Below are 24,782 nucleotides of genomic sequence, written 5' to 3'. Positions count from 1 at the left end.
CAGTCTTATGGGGGAACACCGGGGGGACCTGAATACACTCTGTGACATCATACAGATCTATGGGGTCTGATGAAGAACAATCTTATGGGGGAACACCGGGGTGATCTGACAATACACTCTGTGACATCATACAGATCTACAGAGTCTGATGAAGAACAGTCTTATGGGGGAACACCGGGGGGACCTGACAGCGCACTTTGTGACATCATACAGATCTACGGGGTCTGATGAAGAACAATCTTATGGGGGAACACCGGGGGGACCTGACAGTACACTCTGTGACATCATACAGATCTACAGAGTCTGATGAAGAACAGTCTTATGGGGGAACACCGGTGGGACCTGACAGTGCACTCTGTGACATCATACAGATCTACGTAGTCTGATGAAGAACAATCTTATGGGGGAACACCGGGGGAACCTGACAATACACTCTGACATCATACAGCTCTACGGGGTCTGATGAAGAACAATCTTATGGGGGAACACCGAGGGGACCTGACAATACACTCTGTGACATCATACAGCTCTACAGGGTCTGATGAAGAACAATCTTATGGGGGAACACCGGGGGACCTGACAATACACTCTGTGACATCATACAGCTCTACGGGGTCTGATGAAGAACAAGCTTATGGGGGAACACCGGGGGGACCTGACAATACACTCTGTGACATCATACGGCTCTACGGGGTCTGATGAAGAATAAGCTTATGGGGGAACACCGGGGGGACCTGACAATACACTCTGTGACATCATACAGCTCTACAGGGTCTGATGAAGAACAATCTTATGGGGGAACACCGGGGGGACCTGACAGTGCACTCTGTGACATCATACAGATCTACGGGGTCTGATGAAGAACAATCTTATGGGGAAACACCGGGGGGACCTGACAATACACTCTGTGACATCATACGGCTCTACGGGGTCTGATGAAGAACAAGCTTATGGGGGAACACCGGGGGGACCTGACAATACACTCTGTGACATCATACAGCTCTACGGGGTCTGATGAAGAACAATCTTATGGGGGAACACCGGGGGGGACCTGACAATACACTCTGTGACATCATACAGATCTACGGGGTCTGATGAAGAACAATCTTATGGGGGAACACCGGGGGGACCTGACAATACACTCTGTGACATCATACAGCTCTACGGGGTCTGATGAAGAACAATCTTATGGGGGAACACTGGGGGGACCTGACAATATACTCTGTGACATCATACAGCTCTACGGGGTCTGATGAAGAACAATCTTATGGGGGAACACCGGGGGGACCTGACAATACACTCTGTGACATCATACAGATCTACGGGGTCTGATGAAGAACAATCTTATGGGGGAACACCGCGGGGACCTGACAGTGCACTCTGTGACATCATACAGCTCTACGAGGTCTGATGAAGAACAATCTTATGGGGGAACACCGGGGGACCTGACAATACACTCTGTGACATCATACAGCTCTACGGGGTCTGATGAAGAACAATCTTATGGGGGAACACCGAGGGGACCTGACAATACACTCTGTGACATCATACAGCTCTACGGGGTCTGATGAAGAACAGTCTTATGGGGGAACACCGGTGGGACCTGACAGTGCACTCTGTGACATCATACAGATCTACGGGGTCTGATGAAGAACAATCTTATGGGGGAACACCGGGGGACCTGACAATACACTCTGTGACATCATACAGATCTACGGGGTCTGATGAAGAACAATCTTATGGGGGAACACCGGGGGGACCTGACAATACACTCTGTGATATCATACAGCTCTACGGGGTCTGATGAAGAACAATCTTATGGGGGAACACCGGGGGGACCTGACAATATACTCTGTGACATCATACAGATCTACGGGGTCTGATGAAGAACAAGCTTATGGGGGAACACCGGGGGGACCTGACAATACACTCTGTGACATCATACAGCTCTACGGGGTCTGATGAAGAACAATCTTATGGGGGAACACCGAGGGGACCTGACAATACACTCTGTGACATCATACAGCTCTACGGGGTCTGATGAAGAACAGTCTTATGGGGGAACACCGGTGGGACCTGACAGTGCACTCTGTGACATCATACAGATCTACGGGGTCTGATGAAGAACAATCTTATGGGGGAACACCGGGGGACCTGACAATACACTCTGTGACATCATACAGATCTACGGGGTCTGATGAAGAACAATCTTATGGGGGAAAACCGGGGGACCTGACAATACACTCTGTGACATCATACAGATCTACGGGGTCTGATGAAGAACAATCTTATGGGGGAACACCGGGGGGACCTGACAATACACTCTGTGACATCATACAGATCTACGGGGTCTGATGAAGAACAATCTTATGGGGGAACACCGGGGGGACCTGACAATACACTCTGTGACATCATACAGATCTACGGGGTCTGATGAAGAACAATCTTATGGGGGAACACCGGGGGGACCTGACAATATACTCTGTGACAATGTTAGAGGACACCTTACACACAGATCCTGACATTGGCTTATGGGGCCCGGCTATAGAGAGGTGACCTGACTCAGTCCTGGGGGTGGTGACCCTGCGGCCCACCTGCTGCAGCGCCCCGATCAGGTGGTTCTTGTCCTCGATCAGCTGACCGCACTGTTGTTGTTGGGTATTCAGCACCGACCACAGTTCCTGCGGGATCCTCCTCTCCCCGCTCAGCAGCCATTTCTTTGTGATCTCATCAAACTTCTCAGAACTGCTTCTGGCCTCGTTATCAATTGTCTCAACTCTGAGCGGAGAAGAACAAAAATAATAACGTGAGAGAAAGGAGATCGGTGTGCGGTATTATAGAACATACAATCATATAGATAGGGGCAGTATTATAGAACATACAATCATATAGATAGGGGCGGTATTATAGAACATACAATCATATAGATAGGGGCAGTATTATAGAACATACAATCATATAGATAGGGGCAGTATTATAGAACATACAATCATATAGATAGGGGCAGTATTATAGAACATACAATCATATAGATAGGGGCGGTATTATAGTAGTTATATTCTTGTATATAGGAGCAGTATTATAGTAGTTATCTTCTTGTATAAAGGAGGCAGTATTATAGTAGTTATATTCTTGTATATAGGAGGCAGTATTATAGTAGTTATATTCTTGTATATAGGAGCAGTATTATAGTAGTTATATTGTATATAGGAGCAGTATTATAGTAGTTATATTCCTGTATATAGGAGCAGTATTATAGTAGTTATATTCTTGTGTATATAGGAACAGTATTATAGTAGTTATATTCTTGTATATAGGAGCAGTATTATAGTAGTTATATTCTTGTATATAGGAGCAGTATTATAAAAGTTATATTCTTGTATATAGGAGCAGTATTATAGTAGTTATATTCTGGTATAAAGGAGCAGTATTATAGTAGTTATATTCTTGTATATAGGAGCAGTATTATAGTAGTTATATTCTTGTATATAGGAGCAGTATTATAGTAGTTATATTCTTGTATATAGGAGCAGTATTATAGTAGTTATATTCTTGTATATAGGAGCAGTATTATAGTAGTTATCTTCTTGTATATAGGAGGCAGTATTATAGTAGTTATATTCTTGTATATAGGAGCAGTATTATAGTAGATATATTCTTGTATATAGGAGCAGTATTATAGTAGCTATATTATTGTATATAGGAGGCAGTATTATAGAAGTTATATTCTTGTATATAGGAGACAGTATTATAGTAGTTATATTCTTGTATATAGGAGCAGTATTATAGTAGTTATATTCTTGTATATAGGAGCAGTATTATAGTAGTTATCTTCTTGTATATAGGAGGCAGTATTATAGTAGTTATATTCTTGTATATAGGAGCAGTATTATAGTAGTTATATTCTTGTATATAGGAGGCAGTATTATAGTAGTTATATTCTTGTATATAGGAGACAGTATTATAGTAGTTATATTGTTGTATATAGGAGCAGTATTATAGTAGTTATATTCTTGTATATAGGAGCAGTATTGTAGTAGTTATCTTCTTGTATATAGGAGGCAGTATTATAGTAGTTATATTCTTGTATATAGGAGCAGTATTATAGTAGTTATATTCTGGTATATAGGAGCAGTATTATAGTAGTTATATTCTTGTATATAGGAGGCAGTATTATAGTAGTTATATTCTTGTATATAGGAGCAGTATTATAGTAGTTATATTCTTGTATATAGGAGCAGTATTATAGTAGTTATATTCTTGTATATAGGAGCAGTATTATAAAAGTTATATTCTTGTATATAGGAGCAGTATTATAGTAGTTATATTCTGGTATATAGGAGCAGTATTATAGTAGTTATATTCTTGTATATAGGAGCAGTATTATAGTAGTTATATTCTTGTATATAGGAGCAGTATTATAGTAGTTATATTCTTGTATATAGGAGCAGTATTATAGTAGTTATATTCTTGTATATAGGAGCAGTATTATAGTAGTTATATTCTTGTATATAGGAGCAGTATTATAGTAGTTATATTCTGGTATATAGGAGCAGTATTATAGTAGTTATATTCTTGTATATAGGAGCAGTATTATAGTAGTTATATTCTTGTATATAGGAGCAGTATTATAGTAGTTATATTCTTGTATACAGGAGCAGTATTATAGTAGTTATATTCTTGTATATAGGAGCAGTATTATAGTAGTTATATTCTTGTATATAGGAGCAGTATTATAGTAGTTATATTCGTGTATATAGGAGCAGTAGTATAGTAGTTATATTCTTGTATAAAGGAGCAGTATTATAGTAGTTATATTCTTGTATATAGGAGCAGTATTATAGTAGTTATATTCTTGTATATAGGGGCAGCATTATAGTAGTTATAATCTTGTATATAGGAGCAGTATTATAGTAGTTATATTTTTGTATATAGGAGCAGTATTATAGTAGCTATATTATTGTATATAGGAGGCAGTATTATAGAAGTTATATTCTTGTATATAGGAGGCAGTATTATAGTAGTTATATTCTTGTATATAGGAGCAGTATTATAGTAGATATATTCTTGTATATAGGGGGCAGTATTATAGTAGTTATATTCTTGTATATGGGGGCAGTATTATAGTAGTTATATTATTGTATATAGGAGGAGTATTATAGAAGTTATATTCTTGTATATAGGAGGCAGTATTATAGTAGTTATATTCTTGTATATAGGAGCAGTATTATAGTAGTTATATTCTTGTATATAGGAGCAGTATTATAGTAGTTATATTCTTGTATATAGGAGCAGCATTATAGTAGTTATATTTTTGTGTATAGGAGGCAGTATTATAGTAGTTATATTCTTGTATATAGGAGGCAGTATTATAGTAGTTATATTCTTGTATATAGGAGCAGTATTATAGTAGTTATATTCTTGTATATAGGAGGCAGTATTATAGTAGTTATATTCTTGTATATAGGAGGCAGTATTGTAGTAGTTATATTCTTGTATATAGGGGGCAGTATTATAGTAGTTATATTCTTGTATATAGGAGCAGTATTATAGTAGTTATATTCTTGTATATAGGAGCAGCATTATAGTAGTTATATTCTTGTATATAGGAGCAGTATTATAGTAGTTATATTCTTGTATATAGGAGGCAGTATTGTAGTAGTTATATTCTTGTATATAGGAGCAGTATTATAGTAGTTATATTCTTGTATATAGGAGGCAGTATTGTAGTAGTTATATTCTTGTATATAGGAGCAGTATTATAGTAGTTATATTCTTGTATATAGGAGCAGTATTATAGTAGTTATATTCTTGTATATAGGAGCAGTATTATAGTAGTTATATTCTTGTATATAGGAGGCAGTATTGTAGTAGTTATATTCTTGTATATAGGGGGCAGTATTATAGTAGTTATATTCTTGTATATAGGAGCAGTATTATAGTAGTTATATTCTTGTATATAGGAGCAGCATTATAGTAGTTATATTTTTGTGTATAGGAGGCAGTATTATAGTAGTTATATTCTTGTATATAGGAGGCAGTATTGTAGTAGTTATATTCTTGTATATAGGAGAAGTATTATAGTAGTTATATTCTTGTATATAGCAGTATTATAGTAGTTATATTCTTGTATATAGGAGCAGTATTATAGTAGTTATATTCTTGTATATAGGAGCAGTATTATAGTAGTTATATTCTTGTATATAGGAGCAGTATTATAGTAGTTATATTCTTGTATATAGGAGCAGTATTATAGTAGTTATATTCTTGTATATAGGAGGAGTATTATAGTAGTTATATTCTTGTATATAGGAGCAGTATTATAGTAGTTATATTCTTGTATATAGGAGCAGTATTATAGTAGTTATATTCTTGTATATAGGAGCAGTATTATAGTAGTCATATTCTTGTATATAGGAGGCAGTATTATAGTAGTTATATTCTTGTATATAGGGGCAGTATTATAGTAGTTATATTCTTGTATATAGGAGCAGTATTATAGTAGCTATATTATTGTATATAGGAGGCAGTATTATAGTAGTTATATTCTTGTATATAGGAGGCAGTATTGTAGTAATTATATTCTTGTATATAGGAGGCAGTATTGTAGTAGTTATATTCTTGTATATAGGGGGCAGTATTATAGTAGTTATATTCTTGTATATAGGAGCAGTATTATAGTAGTTATATTCTTGTATATAGGAGCAGCATTATAGTAGTTATATTTTTGTGTATAGGAGGCAGTATTATAGTAGTTATATTCTTGTATATAGGAGGCAGTATTGTAGTAGTTATATTCTTGTATATAGGAGAAGTATTATAGTAGTTATATTCTTGTATATAGGAGCAGTATTATAGTAGTTATATTCTTGTATATAGGAGCAGTATTATAGTAGTTATATTCTTGTATATAGGAGCAGTATTATAGTAGTTATATTCTTGTATATAGGAGCAGTATTATAGTAGTTATATTCTTGTATATAGGAGCAGTATTATAGTAGTTATATTCTTGTATATAGGAGGAGTATTATAGTAGTTATATTCTTGTATATAGGAGCAGTATTATAGTAGTTATATTCTTGTATATAGGAGACAGTATGATAGTAGTTATATTCTTGTATATAGGAGCAGTATTATAGTAGTTATATTCTTGTATATAGGAGAAGTATTATAGTAGTTATATTCTTGTATATAGGGAGCAGTATTATAGTAGATATATTCTTGTATATAGGAGCAGTATTATAGTAGTTATATTCTTGTATATAGGAGCAGTATTATAGTAGTTATATTCTTGTATATAGGAGGCAGTATTGTAGTAGTTATATTCTTGTATATAGGAGCAGTATTATAGTAGTTATATTCTTGTATATAGGAGCAGTATTATAGTAGTTATATTCTTGTATATAGGAGCAGTATTATAGTAGTTATATTCTTGTATATAGGGGGCAGTATTATAGTAGTTATATTCTTGTATATAGGAGCAGTATTATAGTAGTTATATTCTTGTATATAGGAGGCAGTATTATAGTAGATATATTCTTGTATATAGGAGCAGTATTATAGTAGTTATATTCTTGTATATTGGAGCAGTATTGTAGTAGTTATATTCTTGTATATAGAAGCAGTATTATAGTAGTTGTATTCTTGTATATAGGAGCAGTATTATAGTAGATATATTCTTGTATATAGGAGCAGTATTATAGTAGTTATATTCTTGTATATTGGAGCAGTATTGTAGTAGTTATATTCTTGTATATAGAAGCATTATTATAGTCGTTGTATTCTTGTCTATAGGAGCAGTATTATAGTAGTCATATTCTTGCATATAGGAGCAGTATTATAGTAGTTATATTCTTGTATATAGGAGCAGTATTATAGTAGTTATATTCTTGTATATAGGAGCAGTATTATAGTAGCTATATTATTGTATATATGAGCAGTATTATAGTAGTTATATTCTTGTATATAGCAACAGTATTAGAGTAGTTTTCCTCATCGTCCCAAGGCAGCACACAGATGGGATATTTCATCCCCCAGTCTCCAACCTAGGACCGTCCACCTAGCAAGATAATTAAGAAATTAGCATAGTTAATTGCTGACCTGATAAGAACCCCCTCCTACAGATCACACCTGTGTTTAATTTTGTCCTCATTCCACCAGGAGATGTTCCACCTACTCCTTCTACCTGTGGTTTTCCCTTTGTTTTGGATGTTTCTGGACTTACAGATCTTCTGATCAGCCTTGCGGGGTCCTGGCTGCAACGCAATTAAGTGCCGGTGCTGTATCCTGGCCATGACCTGGTCTCAGAATATATTCTGAGCTTCACGCTTTACCAGTGCGGGGTCCTGGTAATACCTGTGCCAGTGTCCTGATATGAGCCATAAGCCAGCGCGGGGTCCTGGCCGACTCATACTGGTTCCAAGATGTTCCGTGTGCCCATCGCTTATCTCAGCCCTGCGGGGTCTTGGCTGCAACTTTTTGAAGTAAGTATTTGCCAGTGCGGGGTCCTGGCTGTTCCCTGCCATCAAATTTTTCCTGCTGGTGCAGTATCCTGGCAGAGGCAGATGGCAGGGATATGACCGGTGCAGGGTCCCGGTTTGAGGTAATGATGGATGATTAAATATTTAGGTAACCAGTGCAGTATCCTGGATAAATCATTCTGAACCTTTGGCTGATGTCATATTCCAGCCCTGTTTTGCCCTTCTATTATGCTGGTGAAGTATCCTGGGCTCCCTATACCTGACTGCCGGTGGAGTATCCTGGCGTATCGGTATCTTGCTTATGCCGGTGGAGTATCCTGGCGTATCGATACCTTGCTTATGCCGGTGGAGTATCCTGGCGTATCGGTACAGCTGTCTCCTTGTGCCGATCCGGTCTGTCATCACTTCGGATGTCTGGATCTGGTCTGCTCCACAGTATATCCGGTGCTGGGTCCTGGTGAAGACTGGAAATCTCCATGAGGAGCAAATGTTTCCTACACTTGCTGGCATCAGGTATGTTTCACGCTTTAGGGGTTCCCTGGCATTAATAACATTACCCATCACATGGTCCTGCCAGCAGATGTGTCCTTAAACCCTTTGCAGACTTCTCTGACCAGAATTATGGCTATAGCCGCTGTATTTCCTTAGATGATGTGCACAATGGGTTGTACATTATGTCTATCTTGCTGTTGTGCAAATCTATCATGAGAATCATGGCGACCGTCTTTTGCGCTGCATTCTGGTAAATTGTATGCAGTGACGTCGCTTCAGGAATAAAGATAAGTATCTTATCTATACTGTTGTAAGACATTTAGACTGCATAAGGCCTGTAATGCCTGTGGATACACCATTGCTCTCTGTTGTCAGCCATCCAGTCTGTGTATAGCCTGTGGTACTTGTTGTTACAGGCTATTGCTCTCTGTGGTCAGCCATCCAGTCTGTATATAGCCTATAGTGCTTGTTGTTACAGGCTATTGCTCTCTGTTGTCAGCCATCCAGTCTGTATATAGCCTGTAGTGCTTGATGATACAAGCTATTCTCTGTGGTCAGCCATCCAGTCTGTATATGGCCTCTAGTACTTGTTGTTACAGGCTATTGTTCTCTGTTGTCAGCCATCCAGTCTGTATATAGCCTATAGTACTTGTTGTTACAGGCTATTGTTCTCTGTGGTCAGCCATCCAGTCTGTATATAGCCTATAGTGCTTGTTACAAGCTATTGCTCGCTGTTTTCAGCCATTAAACTGCATAAGACCTATAGTGCTTGTTGTTACAGGCTTTTGCTCTCTGTTGTCCGCCATCCAATTTGTATATAGCCTGTTGTGCTTGCTACAGGCTATTGCTCTCTGTTCGGCCATATAGTCTGCTTAAACCTGCAGTGCTTGCTATTGTTCCCTGTTATCAGCCATCCAGTCTGTATATTAGATGTATGGCTGGGTGTTGCGGGGCTTGGCCCCTGACATGCCGGGACGGCCTTTGTCTGTCTAGGTGTTCTGGGAGTTGTGGACACAAGCTGTTGCGCTCTGTTTTAAGCCGTGTAATCTGGTGGCCGTGGTGACTCTGGGTGTTACGGAGCTGTGGCTCCTTGTATAACGGGACGGCCTTTGTCTGTCTGGGTGTGCTGGGAGTTGTGGTTTTTGGCATCTGAGGACACTGATATAGTCTGTATAGAGCCTGTTATACTTGTGAATACAAGTTATTGTTCTGTTAACCATATTGTCTGCATGCATGGTGTGCGTGTGTGTGTGTATATGTGTATATATATATATATATATATATATATATATATATATATATTTATTGTAGATACAAGCTGTTGCTCAGCCATATAGTCTGCAGGTATCATTTATCCTGTTATGATATGTAGTGCTTGTATCCATATAGTCCTTATGTAGCATGTAACCTATGCATATAATATGTAGTGCTTGTATCCATATAGTCTGTATGTACCTGTATATAATATGTAGTGCTTGTATCCATATAGTCTGTATGTACCTGTATATAATAGTCTGTATGTAGCATGTACCTGTGTATATAGCTACTGCTCTCTGGTAGCAATCTAGTCGGCATGAAGTCTGTTGTGCCTGACATAGTCTTCATAGTCTGTATTACTGTGGTGAATACAACCTGTGGCTCACTATACTCCCTATGAATACGACCTATTGTTCACTTTAATCATATAGGCTGTATTAACCCTATAGTGCCTATGAATACAACCCTTTCCCTGTGGTCAGTCTTAGTCTGCATAGAAAGTGTAGATCTTGTAAATTCGAGCTGCTCCTGTTGTCTGCTATATATTTGGGTGAAGGTTGTAGTACTTAGATATACAGATTGTTCTCTGTTATCAGCCTTGTTTAGAGGGGTATTTTCCTTACTCTTTAGTTCGGCTTTGTTGCCTATCTATGTTGCAGATAACGTCTAACCGCACATTATAGATATATATATATATATGCCCTGTATACTGTCTTATGGGTCATTTCTTGTGTATAGGGCCCTGGGTCAGGGTCTCTTATTTTTATAGCTGGACCTGGCACCAATATGTTTCTACCACCATCTGCTCTGGTGGTTCTGTGGTTGTCATCTCTATCATGTACTAATATATAGATGTCAGGCCCTTCAGATGGAGCCTCTGTGTAAGAATACATAGGTCTGATCCGTGTAATATGCCAGAAATCTTCTTCCTGCTCCTCTTTGGCTCAGGAGTAGCAGATCTGTTAATAGATGTCATTACATTATAGGCATCTAACTTAAGTAGATTCCTTTCCATGGGTCTGATTAACATCAAGCAGATGACTTGTACATTATCAGTTAAAGCTTCAGCTTCTAGTTTGGCACATGACAGTCAACATGATAGTAGATATTCACATCTTTAAATATAGACTTTACTGTTCTAAACGATTTATTCGTCTTCTCTTTGTTCCAGGTCCATTCTTGAAGGAAGAAGTTGTAATGGTTTCCATAAGATCTGTCTCCTTAACTCAAGGATCAGGCTTGTTGTCCATGTGGTGCTCATCTCCACAGAGTCTTAAGCTCTTTGTTGTCTTGTCTCTGGTCCAATGATATTATGAAGTGTCTATTGGGATAGTAGCAGATCTGTCTCCAGATGGCTCATGTGGTGCTGTACTCTAAGCATGGCGGTTTACAAGCAGTAATTATTCTTCTTTTCCAGAAGGTTCATAGTTTAATTCTTTACTTTTACCACCAGAATAATTCCAACCATCGACTCCGGGTCTCTTGTTGAGGATTGCGGATTGAGTGTCTTTTCTACTGAGGAGACGTTCACCATCTCACTTCTGCTACATGATTGTGTTTTGGACAAAGAGCCACTTCAGAGATAATCAACAGGAGATCCTCCGGTCCGGTTGTCGGTTTTCCTTCTAGCTTCTGGCATAATGAAAGGTGGTAATATTTAGTGCGCCATCTTCATATCAAAGTGGATCTCTAAAGAGAATACATTCCGCACTGGACATGTGGCGGACTTTGTAGCAGTTTGACCGTATCAAAGAAATCTAGTCCTGATGATGATCCACAAGAAAACAACAACCAGTACATACTACAAGTCTATTAGGATTCAGCAAAGTTTATCCTAGAATCTTAAAGCCACATAATAGTTTTAATGTGAGAGAAGAGACTTTACCATCAAAGTGTGACTCGAACCTCTTCTTGTTAAATCTAGAAGATCCGGAAATACTCTGGTACCTCCGAGTTCATCAGAGAGGTTGTACCTCCATAGGATGCTGATCTACCAGGACGAGATGTTCTCTGCTAGTGAAATAGTTTCTATCAATCTTCTTCATAAGGAAATCTTACAGAAGGTCTTCACTGTATCCATTGTGATGTCTTTCTGTTTGGCTTTCAGAGTCTGGTTATTCCAACCATTGCGTATTTAGGAGAGAATTCTGTAGGCTTCCTCTGCACCAAGATTTACTGTAGACAAAATTCCTATAATCTGTACAACCGGCTTCGATTGAACGGAGATAAAACTCTAATTCCTTCATTGTTGATCCTTTCCTTAGGAAATACAGCTACACTTGAGTCTGTAAGCATCTATTATGAATGATATTCCGCTCTTGAAGAACCATCATATAATGAATACAGTATGTGAAGTCGCCAGGTCCATAGGATTCCATAAAGGGATGAGAAATTTGTATTTGATTTAGAGAATTTCTTTCGTTCTGTAAAGAATCTACCAGAATGATAGAAGAAATAGTCGTTTTCCTTCATATATCCACGGCCGCTGGCCCTGAACTGTACCTGAAGGCCCGTATTGCAGAACAGTAGAGGAATAATCTGTATTTGATAGTAAGAGGCTCTCGCCTTGTCCTAAACAAAGTGTTGTCTAGATGAGATCTGCAAATGTTTGGTCCTTCCAGGCCACAAGAGCTTGAAGTTCATAGATCTGAGGTGGAGTTGTTTTTTCCATCTCGTGATTTGGAGCAAAAAGAGAATTTTTCCTTGTAGTTTCTTCAGTCTCTTCTACCAGTTCAACTTCCTCCTGATAAGCACAGAGGGTCCAAATTTTGAGTCTGTAATGCAGCCTCCTGGTCCATACTGCTATCCTGTGTCAAAGTATAGGCTAGTAATTCAGCCTTTGAGATTGTAGTCCTTTTAGGAATTACCCTCCCTTTGGGTTTCTATGTAAGATCCCATCTGTGTGCTGCCTTGGGACGATAAGGAAAAACAAAATTGTTCTTACCTGTAATTTTGATTTCCTTGAGTCCCAAGGCAGCACACCAATACCCTCCCAATACTATTTTTTTTCTGTAATTCGTCTCTATTTTATTAACACAGGTGTGATCTGTAGGAGGGGGTTCTTATCAGGTCAGCAATTAACTATGCTAATTTCTTAATTATCTTGCTAGGTGGACGGTCCTAGGTTGGAGACTGGGGGATGAAATATCCCATCTGTGTGCTGCCTTGGGACTCAAGGAAATCAAAATCACAGGTAAGAACAATTTTGTTTATATTCTTGTATATAGGAGCAGTATTATAGTAGTTATATTCTTGTATATAGGAGGCAGTATTATAGTAGTTATATTCTTGTACATAGGAGCAGTATTATAGTAGTTATATTCTTGTATATAGGAGCAGTATTATAGTAGTTATATTCTTGTATATAGGAGCAGTATTATAGTAGTTATATTCTTGTATATAGGAGGCAGTATTATAGTACTTATATTCTTGTATATAGGAGGCAGTATTATAGTAGTTATATTCTTGTACATAGGGGGGCAGTATTATACTAGTTATATTCTTGTATATAGGAGGCAGTATTGTAGTAGTTATATTATTGTATATAGGAGGCAGTATTGTATTAGTTATATTCTTATATATAGGAGCAGTATTGTAGTAGTTATATTCTTGTACATAGAGGGCAGTATTATAGTAATTATATTCTTGTATATAGGAGGCAGTATTGTAGTAGTTATATTCTTGTACATAGGGGGCAGTATTATAGTAGTTATATTCTTTATAAAGGAGGCAGTATTATAGTAGTTATATTCTTGTATATAAGAGGCAGTATTGTAGTAGTTATATTCTTGTACATAGGGGGCAGTATTGTAGTAGTTATATTCTTGTATATAGGGGGCAGTATTGTAGTAGTTATATTCTTGTATATAGGGAGCAGTATTATAGTAGTTATATTCTTGTATATAGGAGCAGTATTATAGTAGTTATATTTTTGTATATAGGAGCAGTATTATAGTAGTTATATTCTTGTATATAGGAGCAGTATTATAGTAGTTATATTTTTGTATATAGGAGCAGTATTATAGTAGTTATATTCTTGTATATGGGGGCAGTATTACAATAGTTATATTCTTGTATATAGGAGCAGTATTATAGTAGTTATATTCTTGTATACAGGAGGCAGTATTATAGTAGTTATATTCTTGTATATAGGAGCAGTATTATAGTAGTTATAGTCTTGTATATAGGAGCAGTATTATAGTAGTTATATTCTTGTATATAGAAGCAGTATTATAGTAGTTATATTCTTGTATATAGGAGCAGTATTATAGTAGTCATATTCTTGTATATAGGAGCAGTATTAAAGTAGTTATATTCTTGTATATAGGAGCAGTATTATAGTAGTTATATTCTTGTATATAGGAGCAGTATTATAGTAGTTATATTCTTGTATATAGGAGCAGTATTGTAGTAGTTATATTCTTGTATATAGGAGCAGTATTATAGTAGTTATATTCTTGTATATAGGAGCAGTATTATAGTAGTTATATTCTTGTATATAGGAGGCAGTATTATAGTAGTTATATTCTTGTATATAGGAGCAGTATTATAGTAGTTATATTCTTGTATATAGGAGCAGTATTATAGTAGTTATATTCTTGTATATAGGAGCAGTATTATAGTAGTTATATTCTTGTATATAGGAGCAGTATTGTAGTAGATATATTCTTGTACATAGGGGGCAGTATTATAGTAGTTAAATTGATGGCAGCTCCATCATGGTGTAGTTCATAGATTTCAGTAGCAGATACAGGTTATTTAGTAGAATATAATATCCATCATGTTATGTCATTCACCTCAGCCTCCTCAGCTCCTCTTCCTCTGCCCTCCGGTGCCTCTCCCTGCCATCTGCCGCCACCTGTATGTTGGTCACCAGTTGAGTACCATCATCCACCAGCTTGTTGAGCCTCTGTAAGAAGATAAAACCATTTAGGGTACGTTCCCACACGGCGTATTTTGCAGCGTATTTGGTGCTGCGTATTTGGTGCTGCGTATGTTCAGCAGGTGGTGCTCTCCTCCTCCTCTATACATGATCTGCAGTATATACTATATACACGTGTGTCTCCATATATGACCAGCAGGTGGTGCTCTCCTCCTCCTCTATACATGATCTGCAGTATATACTATATACACGTGTGTCTCCATATATGTCCAGCAGGTGGTGCTCTCCTCCTCTATACATGATCTGCAGTATATACTATATACACGTGTGTCTCCATATATGACCAGCAGGTGGTGCTCTCCTCCTCCTCTATACATGATCTGCAGTATATACTATATACACATGTGTCTCCATATATGTCCAGCAGGTGGTGCTCTCCTCCTCTTTACATGATCTGCAGTATTTACTATATACACATGTGTCTCCATATATGTCCAGCAGGTGGTGCTCTCCTCCTCCTCTATACATGATCTGCAGTATATACTATATACACATGTGTCTCCATATATGTCCAGCAGGTGGTGCTCTCCTCCTCTTTACATGATCTGCAGTATTTACTATATACACATGTGTCTCCATATATGTCCAGCAGATGGTGGTCTCCTCCTCTATACATGATCTGCAGTATATACTATATACACATGTGTCTCCATATATGACCAGCAGGTGGTGCTCTCCTCCTCCTCTATACATGATCTGCAGTATATACTATATACACGTGTGTCTCCATATATGACCAGCAGGTGGTGCTCTCCTCCTCCTCTATACATGATCTGCAGTATATACTATATACACGTGTGTCTCCATATATGTCCAGCAGGTGGTGCTCTCCTCCTCTATACATGATCTGCAGTATATACTATATACACATGTGTCTCCATATATGACCAGCAGGTGGTGCTCTCCTCCTCTATACATGATCTGCAGTATATACTATATACACGTGTGTCTCCATATATGTCCAGCAGGTGGTGCTCTCCTCCTCTATACATGATCTGCAGTATATACTATATACACATGTGTCTCCATATATGTCCAGCAGGTGGTGCTCTCCTCCTCTATACATGATCTGCAGTATATACTATATACACATGTGTCTCCATATATGTCCAGCAGGTGGTGCTCTCCTCCTCTATACATGATCTGCAGTATATACTATATACACATGTGTCTCCATATATGACCAGCAGGTGGTGCTCTCCTCCTCCTCCTCTATACATGATCTGCAGTATATACTATATACACGTGTGTCTCCATATATGACCAGCAGGTGGTGCTCTCCTCCTCTATACATGATCTGCAGTATATACTATATACACATGTGTCTCCATATATGTCCAGCAGGTGGTGCTCTCCTCCTCCTCTATACATGATCTGCAGTATATACTATATACACATGTGTCTCCATATATGTCCAGCAGGTGGTGCTCTCCTCCTCCTCTATACATGATCTGCAGTATATACTATATACACGTGTGTCTCCATATATGACCAGCAGGTGGTGCTCTCCTCCTCTATACATGATCTGCAGTATATACTATATACACGTGTGTCTCCATATATGTCCAGCAGGTGGTGCTCTCCTCCTCTATATATGATCTGCAGTATATACTATATACACGTGTGTCTCCATATATGACCAGCAGGTGGTGCTCTCCTCCTCTATACATGATCTGCAGTATATACTATATACACGTGTGTCTCCATATATGTCCAGCAGGTGGTGCTCTCCTCCTCCTCTATACATGATCTGCAGTATATACTATATATACATGTGTCTCCATATATGTCCAGCAGGTGGTGCTCTCCTCCTCTATACATGATCTGCAGTATATACTATATACACATGTGTCTCCATATATGTCCAGCAGGTGGTGCTCTCCTCCTCTATACATGATCTGCAGTATATACTATATACACATGTGTCTCCATATATGTCCAGCAGATGGTGCTCTCCTCCTCTATACATGATCTGCAGTATATACTATATACACGTGTGTCTCCATATATGACCAGCAGGTGGTGCTCTCCTCCTCTATACATGATCTGCAGTATATACTATATACACGTGTCTCCATATATGTCCAGCAGGTGGTGCTCTCCTCCTCTATACATGATCTGCAGTATATACTATATACACATGTGTCTCCATATATGACCAGCAGGTGGTGCTCTCCTCCTCTATACATGATCTGCAGTATATACTATATACACGTGTGTCTCCATATATGACCAGCAGGTGGTGCTCTCCTCCTCCTCTATACATGATCTGCAGTATATACTATATACACGTGTGTCTCCATATATGTCCAGCAGGTGGTGCTCTCCTCCTCTATACATGATCTGCAGTATATACTATATACACGTGTGTCTCCATATATGTCCAGCAGGTGGTGCTCTCCTCCTCCTCTATACATGATCTGCAGTATATACTATATACACGTGTGTCTCCATATATGTCCAGCAGGTGGTGCTCTCCTCCTCTATACATGATCTGCAGTATATACTATATACACGTGTCTCCATATATGTCCAGCAGGTGGTGGTCTCCTCCTCCTCTATACATGATCTGCAGTATATACTATATACACATGTGTCTCCATATATGTCCAGCAGGTGGTGCTCTCCTCCTCCTCTATACATGATCTGCAGTATATACTATATACACATGTGTCTCCATATATGTCCAGCAGATGGTGGTCTCCTCCTCTATACATGATCTGCAGTATATACTATATACACGTGTGTCTCCATATATGACCAGCAGGTGGTGCTCTCCTCCTCCTCTATACATGATCTGCAGTATATACTATATACACGTGTGTCTCCATATATGTCCAGCAGGTGGTGCTCTCCTCCTCCTCTATACATGATCTGCAGTATATACTATATACACGTGTGTCTCCATATATGTCCAGCAGGTGGTGCTCTCCTCCTCCTCTATACATGATCTGCAGTATATACTATATACACGTGTGTCTCCATATATGTCCAGCAGGTGGTGCTCTCCTCCTCCTCTATACATGATCTGCAGTATATACTATATACACATGTGTCTCCATATATGTTCAGCAGGTGGTGCTCTCCTCCTCCTCTATACATGATCTGCAGTATATACTATATACACGTGTGTCTCCATATATGACCAGCAGGTGGTGCTCTCCTCCTCCTCTATACATGATCTGCAGTATATACTATATACACGTGTGTCTCCATATATGTCCAGCAGGTGGTGCTCTCCTCCTCCTCTATACATGATCTGCAGTATATACTATATACACGTGTGTCTCCATATATGTCCAGCAGGTGGTGCTCTCCTCCTCTATACATGATCTGCAGTATATACTATATACACGTGTGTCTCCATATATGACCAGCAGGTGGTGCTCTCCTCCTCCTCCTCTATACATGATCTGCAGTATATACTATATACACATGTGTCTCCATATATGACCAGCAGGTGGTGCTCTCCTCCTCCTCCTCTATACATGATCTGCAGTATATACTATATACACATGTGTCTCCATATATGTCCAGCAGGTGGTGCTCTCCTCCTCTTTACATGATCTGCAGTATTTACTATATACACATGTGTCTCCATATATGTCCAGCAGGTGGTGCTCTCCTCCTCTATACATGATCTGCAGTATATACTATATACACGTGTGTCTCCATATATGTCCAGCAGGTGGTGCTCTCCTCCTCCTCTATACATGATCTGCAGTATATACTATATACACATGTGTCTCCATATATGACCAGCAGGTGGTGCTCTCCTCCTCCTCTATACATGATCTGCAGTATATACTATATACACGTGTGTCTCCATATATGACCAGCAGGTGGTGCTCTCCTCCTCCTCTATACATGATCTGCAGTATATACTATATACACGTGTGTCTCCATATATGTCCAGCAGGTGGTGCTCTCCTCCTCTATACATGATCTGCAGTATATACTATATACACATGTGTCTCCATATATGACCAGCAGGTGGTGCTCTCCTCCTCTATACATGATCTGCAGTATATACTATATACACGTGTGTCTCCATATATGTCCAGCAGGTGGTGCTCTCCTCCTCTATACATGATCTGCAGTATATACTATATACACATGTGTCTCCATATATGTCCAGCAGGTGGTGCTCTCCTCCTCTATACATGATCTGCAGTATATACTATATACACATGTGTCTCCATATATGTCCAGCAGGTGGTGCTCTCCTCCTCTATACATGATCTGCAGTATATACTATATACACGTGTGTCTCCATATATGTCCAGCAGGTGGTGCTCTCCTCCTCTATACATGATATGCAGTATATACTATATACACGTGTGTCTCCATATATGTCCAGCAGGTGGTGCTCTCCTCCTCCTCTATACATGATCTGCAGTATATACTATATACACGTGTGTCTCCATATATGTCCAGCAGGTGGTGCTCTCCTCCTCTATACATGATCTGCAGTATATACTATATACACATGTGTCTCCATATATGTCCAGCAGGTGGTGCTCTCCTCCTCTATACATGATCTGCAGTATATACTATATACACATGTGTCTCCATATATGTCCAGCAGATGGTGGTCTCCTCCTCTATACATGATCTGCAGTATATACTATATACACGTGTGTCTCCATATATGACCAGCAGGTGGTGCTCTCCTCCTCCTCCTCTATACATGATCTGCAGTATATACTATATACACGTGTGTCTCCATATATGACCAGCAGGTGGTGCTCTCCTCCTCTATACATGATCTGCAGTATATACTATATACACGTGTCTCCATATATGTCCAGCAGGTGGTGCTCTCCTCCTCCTCTATACATGATCTGCAGTATATACTATATACACATGTGTCTCCATATATGTCCAGCAGGTGGTGCTCTCCTCCTCCTCTATACATGATCTGCAGTATATACTATATACACGTGTGTCTCCATATATGACCAGCAGGTGGTGCTCTCCTCCTCTATACATGATCTGCAGTATATACTATATACACGTGTGTCTCCATATATGTCCAGCAGGTGGTGCTCTCCTCCTCTATATATGATCTGCAGTATATACTATATACACGTGTCTCCATATATGTCCAGCAGGTGGTGCTCTCCTCCTCCTCTATACATGATCTGCAGTATATACTATATACACATGTGTCTCCATATATGTCCAGCAGGTGGTGCTCTCCTCCTCTATACATGATCTGCAGTATATACTATATACACATGTGTCTCCATATATGTCCAGCAGGTGGTGCTCTCCTCCTCCTCTATACATGATCTGCAGTATATACTATATACACATGTGTCTCCATATATGTCCAGCAGGTGGTGCTCTCCTCCTCTATACATGATCTGCAGTATATACTATATACACATGTGTCTCCATATATGTCCAGCAGGTGGTGCTCTTCTCCTCTATACATGATCTGCAGTATATACTATATACACGTGTGTCTCCATATATGTCCAGCAGGTGGTGCTCTCCTCCTCCTCTATACATGATCTGCAGTATATACTATATACACATGTGTCTCCATATATGACCAGCAGGTGGTGCTCTCCTCCTCCTCTATACATGATCTGCAGTATATACTATATACACGTGTGTCTCCATATATGTCCAGCAGGTGGTGCTCTCCTCCTCTATACATGATCTGCAGTATATACTATATACACGTGTGTCTCCATATATGTCCAGCAGGTGGTGCTCTCCTCCTCCTCTATACATGATCTGCAGTATATACTATATACACATGTGTCTCCATATATGTCCAGCAGGTGGTGCTCTCCTCCTCCTCTATACATGATCTGCAGTATATACTATATACACATGTGTCTCCATATATGTCCAGCAGATGGTGCTCTCCTCCTCCTCTATACATGATCTGCAGTATATACTATATACACGTGTGTCTCCATATATGACCAGCAGGTGGTGCTCTCCTCCTCTATACATGATCTGCAGTATTTACTATATACACGTGTGTCTCCATATATGTCCAGCAGGTGGTGCTCTCCTCCTCTATACATGATCTGCAGTATATACTATATACACGTGTGTCTCCATATATGACCAGCAGGTGGTGCTCTCCTCCTCTATACATGATCTGCAGTATATACTATATACACGTGTGTCTCCATATATGACCAGCAGGTGGTGCTCTCCTCCTCCTCTATACATGATCTGCAGTATATACTATATACACGTGTGTCTCCATATATGACCAGCAGGTGGTGCTCTCCTCCTCTATACATGATCTGCAGTATATACTATATACACGTGTGTCTCCATATATGTCCAGCAGGTGGTGCTCTCCTCCTCCTCTATACATGATCTGCAGTATATACTATATACACGTGTGTCTCCATATATGTCCAGCAGGTGGTGCTCTCCTCCTCCTCTATACATGATCTGCAGTATATACTATATACACGTGTGTCTCCATATATGTCCAGCAGGTGGTGCTCTCCTCCTCTTTACATGATCTGCAGTATATACTATATACACATGTGTCTCCATATATGTCCAGCAGATGGTGGTCTCCTCCTCTATACATGATCTGCAGTATATACTATATACACATGTGTCTCCATATATGACCAGCAGGTGGTGCTCTCCTCCTCTATACATGATCTGCAGTATATACTATATACACGTGTGTCTCCATATATGACCAGCAGGTGGTGCTCTCCTCCTCCTCTATACATAATCTGCAGTATATACTATATACACGTGTGTCTCCATATATGTCCAGCAGGTGGTGCTCTCCTCCTCCTCTATACATGATCTGCAGTATATACTATATACACGTGTGTCTCCATATATGACCAGCAGGTGGTGCTCTCCTCCTCTATACATGATCTGCAGTATATACTATATACACGTGTGTCTCCATATATGACCAGCAGGTGGTGCTCTCCTCCTCTATACATGATCTGCAGTATATACTATATACACGTGTCTCCATATATGACCAGCAGGTGGTGCTCTCCTCCTCCTTTATACATGATCTGCAGTATATACTATATACACGTGTGTCTCCATATATGTCCAGCAGGTGGTGCTCTCCTCCTCTATACATGATCTGCAGTATATACTATATACACATGTGTCTCCATATATGACCAGCAGGTGGTGCTCTCCTCCTCCTCTATACATGATCTGCAGTATATACTATATACACGTGTGTCTCCATATATGTCCAGCAGGTGGTGCTCTCCTCCTCCTCTATACATGATCTGCAGTATATACTATATACACGTGTGTCTCCATATATGACCAGCAGGTGGTGCTCTCCTCCTCCTCTATACATGATCTGCAGTATATACTATATACACGTGTCTCCATATATGTCCAGCAGGTGGTGCTCTCCTCCTCTATACATGATCTGCAGTATATACTATATACACGTGTGTCTCCATATATGACCAGCAGGTGGTGCTCTCCTCCTCTATACATGATCTGCAGTATATACTATATACACGTGTGTCTCCATATATGTCCAGCAGGTGGTGCTCTTCTCCTCTATACATGATCTGCAGTATATACTATATACACGTGTGTCTCCATATATGACCAGCAGGTGGTGCTCTCCTCCTCCTTTATACATGATCTGCAGTATATACTATATACACGTGTGTCTCCATATATGACCAGCAGGTGGTGCTCTCCTCCTCTATACATGATCTGCAGTATATACTATATACACGTGTCTCCATATATGACCAGCAGGTGGTGCTCTCCTCCTCCTTTATACATGATCTGCAGTATATACTATATACACGTGTGTCTCCATATATGTCCAGCAGGTGGTGCTCTCCTCCTCTATACATGATCTGCAGTATATACTATATACACATGTGTCTCCATATATGACCAGCAGGTGGTGCTCTCCTCCTCCTCTATACATGATCTGCAGTATATACTATATACACGTGTGTCTCCATATATGTCCAGCAGGTGGTGCTCTCCTCCTCCTCTATACATGATCTGCAGTATATACTATATACACGTGTGTCTCCATATATGACCAGCAGGTGGTGCTCTCCTCCTCCTCTATACATGATCTGCAGTATATACTATATACACGTGTCTCCATATATGTCCAGCAGGTGGTGCTCTCCTCCTCTATACATGATCTGCAGTATATACTATATACACGTGTGTCTCCATATATGACCAGCAGGTGGTGCTCTCCTCCTCTATACATGATCTGCAGTATATACTATATACACGTGTGTCTCCATATATGTCCAGCAGATGGTGGTCTTCTCCTCTATACATGATCTGCAGTATATACTATATACACGTGTGTCTCCATATATGACCAGCAGGTGGTGCTCTCCTCCTCCTTTATACATGATCTGCAGTATATACTATATACACATGTCTCCATATATGTCCAGCAGGTGGTGCTCTCCTCCTCCTCTATACATGATCTGCAGTATATACTATATACACATGTGTCACCATATATGACCAGCAGGTGGTGCTCTCCTCCTCCTCTATACATGATCTGCAGTATATACTATATACACATGTGTCTCCATATATGACCAGCAGGTGGTGCTCTCCTCCTCCTCTATACATGATCTGCAGTATATACTATATACACGTGTGTCTCCATATATGTCCAGCAGGTGGTGCTCTCCTCCTCCTCTATACATGATCTGCAGTATATACTATATACACGTGTGTCTCCATATATGACCAGCAGGTGGTGCTCTCCTCCTCCTCTATACATGATCTGCAGTATATACTATATACACGTGTCTCCATATATGTCCAGCAGGTGGTGCTCTCCTCCTCTATACATGATCTGCAGTATATACTATATACACGTGTGTCTCCATATATGTCCAGCAGGTGGTGCTCTCCTCCTCCTCTATACATGATCTGCAGTATATACTATATACACGTGTGTCTCCATATATGTCCAGCAGGTGGTGCTCTCCTCCTCCTCTATACATGATCTGCAGTATATACTATATACACGTGTGTCTCCATATATGTCCAGCAGGTGGTGCTCTCCTCCTCCTCTATACATGATCTGCAGTATATACTATATACACATGTGTCTCCATATATGTTCAGCAGGTGGTGCTCTCCTCCTCCTCTATACATGATCTGCAGTATATACTATATACACGTGTGTCTCCATATATGACCAGCAGGTGGTGCTCTCCTCCTCCTCTATACATGATCTGCAGTATATACTATATACACGTGTGTCTCCATATATGTCCAGCAGGTGGTGCTCTCCTCCTCCTCTATACATGATCTGCAGTATATACTATATACACGTGTGTCTCCATATATGTCCAGCAGGTGGTGCTCTCCTCCTCTATACATGATCTGCAGTATATACTATATACACGTGTGTCTCCATATATGACCAGCAGGTGGTGCTCTCATCCTCCTCTATACATGATCTGCAGTATATACTATATACACATGTGTCTCCATATATGACCAGCAGGTGGTGCTCTCCTCCTCCTCCTCTATACATGATCTGCAGTATATACTATATACACATGTGTCTCCATATATGTCCAGCAGGTGGTGCTCTCCTCCTCTTTACATGATCTGCAGTA

The 24,782-nt window shown here is 39.6% G+C and overlaps 1 protein-coding gene across 2 annotated transcripts in view; it reads right to left on the bottom strand.

Annotated features, from left to right (window-relative positions):
- The window catches only part of DRC1 (dynein regulatory complex subunit 1), a 70,394-nt gene that overhangs the window by 26,418 nt on the left and 19,194 nt on the right, over nt 1-24,782 (bottom strand). For both annotated transcript variants that reach the window (XM_056562990.1, XM_056562991.1), the window contains exons 4-5: nt 15,026-15,138; nt 2,595-2,778 (exon numbers count right to left, since the gene is read on the bottom strand). In XM_056562990.1, coding sequence (XP_056418965.1) covers nt 2,595-2,778; nt 15,026-15,138 — 297 coding nt within the window. The remainder of the gene's footprint in view (nt 1-2,594; nt 2,779-15,025; nt 15,139-24,782) is intronic.

This window comes from Hyla sarda, chromosome 3, assembly GCF_029499605.1.
Source record: "Hyla sarda isolate aHylSar1 chromosome 3, aHylSar1.hap1, whole genome shotgun sequence".
Taxonomy (NCBI): Eukaryota; Metazoa; Chordata; class Amphibia; order Anura; family Hylidae; genus Hyla; species Hyla sarda.
The sequence above is the reverse complement of the archived record's forward strand: the minus strand, read 5'-3'. Positions and strand labels throughout refer to the sequence as shown.